The sequence below is a fragment of the Myotis davidii genome, unplaced genomic scaffold (genome assembly GCF_000327345.1).
Source record: "Myotis davidii unplaced genomic scaffold, ASM32734v1 scaffold3246, whole genome shotgun sequence".
NCBI classification, from domain to species: Eukaryota; Metazoa; Chordata; class Mammalia; order Chiroptera; family Vespertilionidae; genus Myotis; species Myotis davidii.
The window spans coordinates 6747-19035 of NW_006297406.1; the positions used below are offsets into that span (position 1 = coordinate 6747).

The window sequence follows — 12289 nt, forward strand, 5'->3', positions numbered from 1 at the left end:
TATAAAGAGCTCACACAACTCCATCCCCAGAAGAGAAAGCAAACCCACAAAACAATCCAATTAAAACATGGGCAGAGGACCTGCACAGACTTCTCCAAACAGAACACACAGAGCGGCGGCCAACAGAGGAAAAGATACTCAACATCACTGACCATCACAGAAATGTAAATTAAACCCACAATGCAATGCCCCCTCACATCCTCAGAATGGCTGTCATCACATCCACAAACAACAAGTGTTGGCAAAGATGTGAAGAAGAGTGAACCCTCATGCACTGTTGGGGGGAGTGCAGATGGTGCGGTCACTCTAGAAAGCTGCGTGGAGGGGCCTTAAAAAAATTACAGACCAAACTGCCTCATTACCCAGCAAAATCCCAAAACAAGGATGTGAAGAACTGCACGCACCCTGTGCTCCCTGCAGCGTCACTGACAATGGCCGCGCTGTGGAAGCTCCCAGGTGCCCTGAGGGACCTAGAGGGGACGGTGCTGGGTAAAGTAAGTCAGACAGAGAAACACAAACACCATAACATTTCACTGAAATGTGGAATGTCACACCCATGACCTCTCCTTCTCCCCTCTTCATGTTTTGTTCTTGTTGTTGGGATGATACATGATAAATATTAATTGATTTGGATCTAAGCCTTATAAACCCAATTCCCATTAAATCCACGGAGCTCTTAACAAATATACTTGAAAAGACCAGCGAAGATTAGAGAATAGAAAATGTGGACTTTTAAACTGCATAATGGAGAAAAAACTCTAAAAAAGGGTAGAGTTTCATTCATATTAATATTCTTTTTATGTCAACCCTTGTATTGCCAATGTAATATTCAAGAATACATGAGACCCAGCCACCCTGTCTCAGTGGTTGAGCATCGACCTATGAACCAGGAGGTCATGGTTTGATTCCCTGTTAGGGCACATGCCTGGGTTTAGGGCTCGGCCCCCAGTGTGGGGTGTGCAGGAGGCAGCCAATCTATGATTCTCTCTCATCATTGATGTTTGTATCTCTTCTCTCCCTCTCTTTCCTCTCTGAAGCTAAAAAAAAATGTGTGCCTGACCCCAGCGTGTGCCTCACCCCAGTGTGTGTGCCTGACCCCAGAGCGTGTGCCTGACCCCATAGTGTGTGCCTCACCCCAGAGCGTGTGCCTCACCCCAGAGTGTGTGCCTGACCTCAGCATGTGTGCCTGACCCCAGAGCGTGTGTCTGATGGGGGCTGGGACTCTGACGGGGCCCCTCACAACAACCACAGAGACAACAACAACAACCAGGAATTCACCAAGTGGAATCACCAAGTGGAATCATGACCAGGTAGGAACTGACAGGCTTTCTGGGGAACTTTAAGCCACAATCTTTGCTCCAAATGCTCATGCACCAGAAATTAACCCAGCGGCCAGGCAGACAGAGGGAAAGCCAACAAGCAGGTTCCTTTAAGGTCTGGGACCGTAGCGTGTCATTCACTTTTGTGCGGGTCCGAGGAGCCTGAGGAAACAACGGGTCAACCCCAGCATCAGAGATGGCACCTGCTCATTCTCCTGCCCTGGGGAGTGGCCTCAGGAAGATCACAGAGCTCTTGATTGTTGAAAGGAAAAAGGGTTATTACCCTTCCTGCTGCAGAGTTGCAAGCACCATGCGTAATTTCTACAGGACGTCACGAGGGGGCGCTGTGGATCTTCTCAGAGCTGCAAGGCCTGAAGCCCACCACCCCTGTGCCCAGGAGGCCGGGAGGAGATAAAGGGAAACCCAAGACCAGCACCTGCAAGAGACCGAGGCTCCTTGGAAAGTCTGCACCATGAGCTGGACTGCCCTCCTCCTCCTCCTCCTCGCTCTCTGCCCAGGTTCAGGGCCATTTCAGAGACCAGCCCGTGGAGGGGCCCCTCGGTTTCTGTTCCTTATCCCTGACATGTGTCTGCTTCTATTTCAGGGTCCAGGTCTCAGGCTGTGGTCACTCAGGAGCCCTCAATGACTGTGTCCCCTGGAGGGACAGTCACTCTCACCTGTGGCTCCAGCACAGGGGCTGTCACCGATGGCCTCTACCCGTACTGGATCCAGCAGAAGCCTGGTCAGGTCCCCAGGACACTCATTTATAACACAGACAAGAAACACTCCTGGACGCCGGCCCGGTTCTCAGGCGCCATCCAAGGGGGCAAAGCTGCCCTGACCCTCTCGGCGGCCCAGCCTGAGGACGAGGCCGAGTACTACTGCTGGCTATACTTCAGTGGTGCTCACCACAGTGAGCGACCCTGATGGGGAACCAGGACATGAACCTGAGCTTGGCTGAGTGTGGGTACAAACATGGTCCTGTGATACTGGCATCACGTAACAGACATCTGAGCTCTCAGGGGAGCTTAAACATTGACCATCCATAGAGAGAAGGTGAGGGGAAGGGTCTGAATTGATTCCATTCCTGTTTTAACCCTAAAGCAGAGGGAATAGAGATGAGCAACTAAGGCACAAAAAGCAGAATTCATTTATTTTATTTTATAGAAGGAATAATATCTGCTGGATCAGAACTAAGGAGTAAGGTCAAACACATTTCTTCCAGATAAAAGCATCTCCAATGTTCATTGCCAGCTATGAGCAAAGGAAAGAAACCCTCCTCTCATATGTTACTGAAGTTGTTTTATTGTAATATGCATTTAATAACTATATTGCATATATTTAAAATATATTGAAAAGTATACATCCGTAGCCAGTTTGGCTCAGTGGATAGTCAGCCTGTGGACCAAAGGGTCCAGGTTTGATTCTGGTCAAGGGCACGTACCTGGGTTGCAGGCTCCTCCCCGGCCTGGACCCTGGTCGGGGCATATGCAGGAGTCAACCAATCAATGTGTTTCTCTCACATCAATAGTTATCTCGGTCTTTCTCTCTCTCTTCCATTCTCTCCTAAAATCAATGGAAAAATATCCTCGGGTGAATGTAAAATAAAGTAAATAAAATAAAAAAAATAAAAATAAATGTATAAACAGTTTTAAATGATTCTTCTTCCCTAATGTTCTTGGTTAAATTGTGTCTCCCACCCCCAAAAAAGATATGTTAAAGTTATACTCCTCAGGGCCTAAGAATGTCACCTTATTTGAAAACAGGGTCAGGGGGAAAAAAAGATAAGAACACAGGGTCGATGCCGATGTAATTAGTGAAGATGAGGCCATGCTGGAGTGGGGTGGCCTCCTAATGCCATGTGGCTGGAGTCCTGATAGCAAGAAGCCCCATGAAGACACGGGGAGCACTCTGAGGAGATGGAGGCGGAGACTGGGTGATGCACCTCCAAGCCAAGGAAGGTCCAAATTGCTGGTGTTGCTCAGTGGTTGAACCTCGACCTATGATCCAGGAGGTCATGGTTCAATTCCTGGTCAAGGCACATGCCCGAGTTTCAGGCTCAATCCCTAATGTGGGGCGCACAGGAGGCAGCCGATCAATGATTCTCTCTCATCATTGATATTTCTCTCTCTCTCTCTCACCCTATCTCTTCCTCTCTAATCAATAAAAAACTATACTTTTCTATGTTTTCCAAAGAATGGCACACATAATGCTCGGGTAGTGGGATGATTAGGGATACATGTGATGGTTTTTGATGACATAAACATTGAAAATTTATTTCAATGATATTAGCCTATATATGCATATATGTTTGTATCTATGTATATTTTTGTGTATATATTTTTTGAGCTTTTACCATGTGTCAGGTACTGTCCTGGGATATATAAAAGAACAGAAAATCAAGTTTCCTGCCCTCATAAAGCTGACACTGGCCCTAAATAAAAGTTTGGTAGAATTCAGAAATAAAATAAGCTTAGCATGAAGTTTTCATTTCTGGACGGCGTTTTACCTACCAACTAAGTTTCCTTAATAACCATAGGGCTATTAGGGTTATCAATTGTAAGTGAGTTTTGATCATCTTAATATTTACCGTGGTTATGTAAGTTGTTAACATCAGGGGAGATTTGGTGAAGGATATGTGTACTATCTTTGCAACATTTCTGTGCATCTAAAATCACTTCAAAATAAAAAGCTGAAGTAAGCCTATCTCATTTCCTTCTTCCGAATTTACTCACTAACACCTGTTGAACTAGATCCCAGGTCTGGCTGTAAAACCTTCCACATTCAATCTTGGAGCGTTTGTATTTTCCAGGTAGTCATCTCTAAATAAAAATATAAAAAATAATGCTCACCTTCTGCCTACTTTTCATGGGTACAATGAACCTCCGCTGAAGCTTGACATTTAAAATACAGACCTTCAGATGGAAACCAGGCAAAGGAAGAAGCCCGCGAGGAGGGCCCGGAAGAATTCCAAGTGCCAGCGTCCCCCGTCTCCTCCCTGTGGGGTAGGTCACGGACAATGCGAACGCCTCCTGGCATCCACGTGCCACACTCTGCACGGAGTACTGCCCACCAGGAGAGTTCACCCAAGCTCGGCGTCCAGAGTGTTTTTGGGGGGACTTGGTCATGTTGACCATTCACACAGATGACTTTAGTCTCCACCCATTTGGCCGTAAAACATTTAACCCTCGGTCTTTGGTCTTTTTCTTTTAATTCTCTAAAGCAGTGGTCGGCAAACTGCGGCTCACGAGCCACACGCGGCTCTTTGGCCCCTTGAGTGTGGCTCTTCCATAAAATACCGACTTCTGCACATGGGCCACGAAGTTTCAATCGCACTGTACGTGCGCACCCACACGTGGTATTTTGTGGAACAGCCACACTCAAGGGGCCAAAGAGCCACATGTGGCTGGTGAGCTGCAGTTTGCCGACCACTGCTCTAAAGTAAATAATTCTGACGAAAACCAGCTGTCTATTCCATGTAAGGCTCAAAATAAATAATGTCAACAGAGTCAGTTGGCCATGAAATCATCCCTTGAATCATGCAAAGCACTCAGATAAGAAATGAAGGCCTTGTAACACTGACACTGACCCTGGGGTAGGATTTCAACAACAACCAGAGGAAGATGTACCAACAGGAATGAGCCAAGAAGAGAAGAGCAATGGATGCGGGATGGCCTGGGAAACAACAGCTGCGATGTTAACAAGGTAAGTCAACTGTTAAGTTCATAACTGAGAGGAGATCACACACTCTCAGCCCAAGAAGGCCGCCAGGGGGCGCTATGGATCTTCTCAGCGGCCTTGAACTTCAAGTGGCTCCAATTCAATGGACCATGAAGGGTTGCTCCCTGGCCTGTATAACAGCTTAGAGCAGCTGTTTCCTCCCACAGGGTAGACGCACAACCTCCACCCACCCCTGGCTCACCCGCTGGCTGTGTAGCTGCTCCCAGGGCTGAGGACCTGGGTGGTGGATGACACAGGTGACAGGTTTGCATAAGGCGAGCCTCCAACACACCCCTTCACACAGCAGCTCAGTAGGAGATAAAGAGTCAGCAGAGAGGCCAGCCCCAGCTCAGAGCCAGGGGGCCCTTCTAACGTCTGCACCATGGCCTGCACCCTCCTCCTCCTCCTCTTCCTCACTCACTGCCCAGGTGAATACAGACCCCCCTACCAGCCACTGGAGGGGTCCCTCTGCCTTTGTTCCTTATCCCTGACAGGTGTCTGCTTTTGGTTTCAGAGTCCAGGTCTCAGGCTGTGGTCACCCAGGAGCCCTCAGCGACCGTGTCCTCGGGAGGGACAGTTACTCTCACCTGTGGCTCCAGCACAGGGGCCGTCACCGATGGCCACTATCCGTACTGGTTCCAGCAGAAGCCTGGCCAGGCCCCCAGGACACTGATTTATAACACGAACAACAGACTCTCCTGGACCCCGGCCCGGTTCTCAGGCTCCATCCGAGGGGGCAAAGCTGCCCTGACCCTCGCAGGGGCGCAGCCTGAGGACGAGGCCGTGTACCACTGCTGGCTGGTGTACAGTGGTGCTCGGCACAGTGAGAGACGCAGATGGGGAACCAGGACATAAACCTCCGCTGGGGCCTGTGACAGGGGATCACGTGATCAGATACGCCAGCTCTCAAGTAGCCTAAATGTGGATCATCCATTGAAAAGTAAAGGGAAGGGTACCCAGCTGGCGTGGCTCAGTGGTTGAGCATTGACCTAGAAACCAGGAGGTCAGGGTTTGAGTCCCGGTCAGGGCACATGCCCGGGTTGCGGGCTCGATCCCCAGTGTGGTGTGTGCAGGAGGCAGCCGATGAATGATTCTCTCAAAAATGATGTTATATAATAAATCTTGCTTTTATTTCTTTTTAATTTTTAAAGTCCTCACCCAATGAGTGAGAAAATTTTTTCCATTGATTTTTAGAGAGAGCGGAAAGGATGGGGGAGGGAGAGAGAGAGAGAGAGACAAACATCGATGTGTCAGAGACATCAATTGGTTGCCTCCTATCTGCACCCCAACCGGGGCTGGAGGATTGAACCTGCAACCAAGGTACAAGCCCTTGACTGGGAATCGAACCCAAGACCCGTTGGTCCATGGGCCAGTGCTCTAACCGCTGAGCCAAACTGGCCAGGTCTAATTAATCTTGTTTTTAATGAAATATCCCTGTTCCATGGTGTGGCTTTTGTGAAGTCAGGGGGAGATGCCTGCTGTTTTCATTAGGAAGCTTCTGTTTACATGTGGCCAGTGTGACCCCTGCTCAGGGCCCAGGACTCAAGTCAGGACAGCTGCCTAAAGAATGCAGCCTCGCCCTCCCGAAGTTGTCCCTCAAAGGGCGCCCTTGTCAAATGAAGTTCACGACCCCAGCGGCAGCCTGCCCTGGAGAGAGAGTCTGTAATGAGCCAGGTCAGAACAGGGACCGAGTCCAGCTGGGTCCCACTCAGGGGACACCACAGATGCGGAGGTCTGTGCGTCCTTACGTTTTCCTGAACATGCGCTCTGTGCCAGGCTCGGGTTAGAGCTCAGAGCACAGCACTGACCAGACAGACGGGTCCCATCCTCCCGGGGCTGACCCTACAGGGAAGTGAGGGACAACCGGCCATGAGAAGAAGGCATATGGTGGGTGTGACAAGAGGTGACACTGAGAAGAAAGGGGTACACACCAGGAAGCCCTCAGAGGTTTTTATGCAAGGAGGAGATGGAATCTGAGTTCCGCTTCTCCAAAAGATGGAATGGGGGGAGCAGCGTAAAGGCACAGCCACAGAGAGAACTAAAAACTCGGGAGCAGAGCGAAGAGGGCTTGCAAACAGGAAAGGCCCCGCAGGAGCGCATCTGCCCTTTGGTGATATTCTCACTGTGGACACTAGAGGGGGCTGTGGGCCAGCGCCTGGGAGGCAGGCTCAGCTGTGAAATGGTCCTGTATGCCCCAGTCCAACTGTCACTGATGTGGGGCAGCTCAGGGGCTGCACTGCTCAGCGCCCGGGAGGGGAGTTTATTTGCATGAAATGCCCACCCCCGGGGGTGGAAGGAGCTAAAATGAGAGCAGTGCAGGCTGACTCTGTGCGGAGGGGGCTCGAGAAACACAGCACGGGGGCGTCACCACCATGGCCTGGGCTTCACTCCTGCTCGCACTTGTGGCTCACTGCACAGGTCAGGGGGGCCTCTCTGGGCTGCGGGGGGGAGGGCGGGAGTGAGAGAGACCACAATGCTCCTTCCGGACCTCCGTCTCCGTTCCTGACCTTTAGTCTCTCACCTGTTTTCAGGGGCCACTTCCCAGTCTGTGATTCAGCAATCCTCACTGATCACGAACCCTGGGGGGACGGTCATACTCACCTGTGGTGCCAGCACGGGGGCCGCCATCACCACCGGTAACTATGCTAGCTGGATCCAACAGAAGCCCTACCAGGTACCCAAAGGTATAATAGGTGGTACCACCAACCGAGTTCCAGGGGTTCCGGTCCGATTCTCCGGCGCCCTGGCGGGAGGCAAGGCCACGCTCACCATCACGGGGGCCCAGCCGGAGGACGAGGCGGAGTATTATTGTGCTCTGTGGTTCAGCAACCATTTGCACAGTGACAGATGCAGGCGGGGAAGTGAGACATAAACCCCGCTCAGTGCCCTCTGCCCCTGCACTTCCTGTGTGTGCACAGCTGAACCACAGGCCCAGGCAGTGCGTCTGCCATGGGAGGGATGTGAGTCTCCAAGGGCCGGAGGGCAGACTGTGGGTAACAACCACTAAGACCGCCCCCACTGACCCCACCTCCCGGGGTTCATGCTCTTGGTGATCCCTCTCCCGGGTGTGGGCTGTCCTGGTGAGGTGGCGGTGAGTGTGAGGACTTCAGGATGATGGAGGAGAAGGGCAAAAGGACTGTTAGGAGACGCGGTAACAGAGAGAGCTCTGTTTGGGGGGCACTAGGAAGGTGAGATATGAGGGGAACCCCCTTCGCAAACAGGCGCAGGCCAAGGACCGGAAGAGAGCAAAGGACTCCCAAAGCAGGAAACGCACCTAATTAACGGAGTCCCTTCAAAGCAAAACATAACCACCTTTCCCTTAATGTGTGGGCTGAGCGGAGCGCCTCCCTTCTAATGAATGGAACAGTGTGAAAATGAGAGTAAAACTGCTGAGACAGGCCGCAAAGGCACTGCAGAGCCCTCGCTCACTCCCCCCTCCCTCCCTCGCTCACTCTCCTCCCTCCCTCGCTCTGGAAGCCAGGTAGTGGCTTCTTGAGAACTCTCAGGTCGCCAGTGGAGAGGCTCCCCTGGAGGACCTCAGGCTTTCTCCCAACAGCCAGAAAGGAACAGTGTCCTCTCACTGGCCAGGGGAGTGAGCCATCTTAGAAGCAAGTCCTCCAGCCCCAGGCAAGCCTTCAGGTGACTAAGACCTCAAGAAGCCCTGAAGTGGAACAACCCAGCTAAGTTGCCCCTGGGTTCCTGGCTCTGAAACAGTGTTAGGCCAGCATGTCAAACTCAAAGGCTAACACGGGCCAAATAAACAAGGTTTAATTATGCGGGCTGCAAAAAAAACAAAAGCTTCCATTTTCATAGAAACATAGGTTTGTTTTGATAGAGACATGCTGAATACAAAGAGCTGAAATAAATGAGTCATGTTAATGAGTATTTATGCGGCCCGCGGGCCACAAGTTTGACATGCTTGGTGTAAGGTACCAAGTATTTTGTGTGTTTTTTTAAAGCTGTTAGTTCTGTACTTTGTTATACATCAATAGACGACTAATAAACTCCCAACTGTGAACTGTCTTTAATCCGGTGGCTCTTCCTCTTTAGTCCAGTTTTTAGCAAGATTACTGCTGGGTCAGTAAAAGGGAAAGGCCTCCCTTTGGTATCTGATCGAATTCCTATCCCTTACCCTATCACCCTTGCCTGTCCTTGGTGATAATCCTGTCAAGTTGGTTTAGCCAAAACCGACCTTATCCTTGAAGTTTCTTCTTAGAAATCTCCTATCCACTGACACCCATCCTGTTTCTTGGCAGTAAATCCCCACTTTGCTCTTGATGGAGTCAGAGGTTAGCTCAATCTCTTTCCTGTAGTACAAAACCGCATTGTAGTGTCCCCCCTTGAATAAAGTTTTCCTTACTGTCTTTAAGTGTCAAGAATAATTTTTCTTTAACATTTCCAAATTTTGTTACTAGTAATTATTCTCAAATGAATATTTTCATACCTTTACCTATTACACTAGATTCATTTTGAGAGATCTATTTTCAGATTAAAACATTTCATATCTTTACTATAGAAACAAAAAAGTATCATTTTTTAGTAACTCATTTGTAATTTGAAAAGGATATATTTATATACATGGACATGTCAGTGTATAATAAACACCCCCCCCTTAAAGCTCTCAGGAAAATTTTAATTCTCAGTAAAACTACACATTCAGACTACAACAGTCAGCCTGCAAATTTTTAAATCTTATAATTAAGTTACCAAAAAAGTATGGAGAATTAAAACTTTAATAAAAATAAAAATATGCATCAAAATATTTGGGATTCAGACAAAGCTATAAATAAAGTCAGGCAGTCTTAAATCCTTTAATACAGAAAAATTAACTTTTAAAATAAAAAGCCATAATAAAGAACAATCCTTTAAAAGTAGGTGTATAAAAGCCCTGGCCAGGTAACTCGGTTAGAGCATCATCCCAATATGCCAAGGGTGTGAGTTCAATGCCTGGTCAGGCATATGTGAGACTCAACCAATGGGTAAGTGGAACAATAAGTAGATGTGTTGGGGTGTTTCTCTCTCTCTAAAATCAATTAATACTTTTTTTTAAAAGACAGAAAAAGTAGGTATATAATGAATCAAGACAAAAATAGAGAATAAAAATAAAACTACTTGGGATAATAAATCAAGAATTGCTTCTTGGAACAAGTAAATCAGAAGCATTGACAAAACTGTGGCAAACTAATGAGGGGAAAAGAAAATGCATTTCAATATTAGAAATAAGAAGGAAATGATATTCTGAGTACAGGGGATAATATTCATCCTCAAGTAGAACTATTTTTTGCTTCAAGAAAGTTTTTAATAGAAAAGTTGCAAATCCAGCCAAGTAAAACGTTGGATCAGTAATGAAAAGGTGAGTGATTATGGCATAAACTATCCAATAAAACTAAATAACAATTCTCTTTAAGTATTCTAAAGATAGAAATTCATTAAGCCGTATACTCATTACCTGTCATGGTAAAGCATTTCTCATTGAAACCAAGAGCAAGAAATCCCATTTTCACATCTTTTTGAAGTTCTGGCCAATGCAGTAAGATTAGAAATAAACACGATTGCCCTAGCCGGTTTAGCTCAGTGGACAGAGTGTTGACCTTCGGACTGAAGCGTTCTGGGTTCCATTCCAGTCAAGGGCACATGCCCAGGTTGTGGGTTCGATTCCCAGTTGGGGGCATGCAGGAGGCAGCCAGTCAATGATTGATTCTCTCTCATCAATGATGTTTCTATGTCTCTCTCACACTCCCTTACTCTTTGAAATCAATAAAAAATATATTTTAAAAAAATAAACACAATTGGAGGAAAGGCAAAGAGTTTACATAGTAGTGCTAAAAAAATTAAACTATAAATATGCGATGTTACGAACAAAAAGACAAATAACAAAAATGTGTTTTCAAAATAACATTTTATTATTATAACTGCTATTTTATTTAGAATTTTTGGCAACAATAATAAAATAAAATTTATCTGAAAGAACAAGCAAGCCAAATAGACATGGACATTCATGAGGGGTAATAACAAAATAGTAATCTTGACAGCTATTCAATATATTTGTAAACAAAACAAAGTGGAATTGCTTTAAAAAATATAGAGGTATCAATAGAAAAACAGAGAAAGCTCCTGAAGGAACTCAACTCACTATATTAATTTTCTTTTGGTTGCAGGCACAGAAATGGACTTGAGCGAGCTCCATTCTAAGAGAGGAGCAAAGTCCTTAATAATTATCCCTTCCTAGTTTTTTTGTGAAAACCTAGGAAATTTAACTAGATGAGAGAGGGAAGAAAGTAGAAAAGAGATATAAAGTGTCTCTTTGGAGAAGAAAAGGGGTGGGGCCGAATTTCATTGTCAGTGTCATTTTAAGAACTTTAATGAAACTCAACGAATCAAAGGAAATGTCCAACAAATAATTGAGGTAGAAAGCCATGCAGGTCTAGGGGAAGAGAATCCTAAGACAAAGAACAGCAAAGTCTTTGCAGTAGGAAGAAATGTGATTTGCTTGAGGAAAAGCAAGGCCAGTGCATCAAAAATAGTGCACCAGGAGAGAAGCATGGTAAAGAATGAAAACCAGAGAGGAGGTAAGCAGGGGCTACATCACTGAAACCTTGGCAATAAGTAACAATTTGTACTCCTTACGGGCACATTTTAGTGAAATAGCAAACAACAGTAACAGTTGATAAAACCAAGTAGCCACAAACACATAGAATAAAAACATTTCATATTTTTACCATCGAAACAGAATAAGGGAGCTAAGTATGCAAAGTCTAAAGATCTAGTTATACCCAGAAATTTCCACCTGATACCAACACACACACACACACACATACACACACACACTTTTCTACCCCCTAAAGAAAGGAGTTCAGGCTAAAATTTCAGCAAAGTGCCTTGGTCCAAGCAAACAAACTGAAAAGGCCTAGTAAAATGTTCAAAGTGCAAATCCATCAATCAATTAGTCAAGCATTGAGCAAATACAACAAGAATCCACACAAAGGATATTATCTAAAACATGGACAATATACTCACAGCTACTTTACTGTAGTGCCTCCTCCCCAACTCTTAAGAGGGATGTTAAACCCTTGATGATTATCACTTCTCAGGTTTTTGTGAAAGTTTACGGAATTTGAATAGATTGAGGAGGGAAGAAAGGTGCCTTGAAGAAGAGAAAGCAAAGGGAAAAAAAGATTTTCCTGGCTTAGATCTCTAGCCAGGATCCCAGATTCCTTGAGTGGAGCACAGAGGCTGCTGGGTACCTGGGC

At 46.7% G+C, this 12289-nt stretch overlaps 3 gene segments (V, D, J or C); all 3 read left to right on the forward strand.

Moving 5' to 3' along the window:
- Nucleotides 1-1737: 1737 nt before the first annotated feature.
- On the forward strand, nt 1738-2246 carry LOC107184567. The segment is given in 2 exon segments: nt 1738-1837; nt 1924-2246. Coding segments are annotated over 2 exon segments (369 nt in total).
- Nucleotides 2247-5381: 3135 nt separating this feature from the next.
- LOC102767434 lies at nt 5382-5894 on the forward strand. The segment is given in 2 exon segments: nt 5382-5467; nt 5554-5894. Coding segments are annotated over 2 exon segments (387 nt in total).
- A 1481-nt stretch (nt 5895-7375) lies between these two features.
- On the forward strand, nt 7376-7911 carry LOC102767721. The segment is given in 2 exon segments: nt 7376-7457; nt 7571-7911. Coding segments are annotated over 2 exon segments (387 nt in total).
- The last annotated feature ends 4378 nt before the right edge of the window (nt 7912-12289 follow it).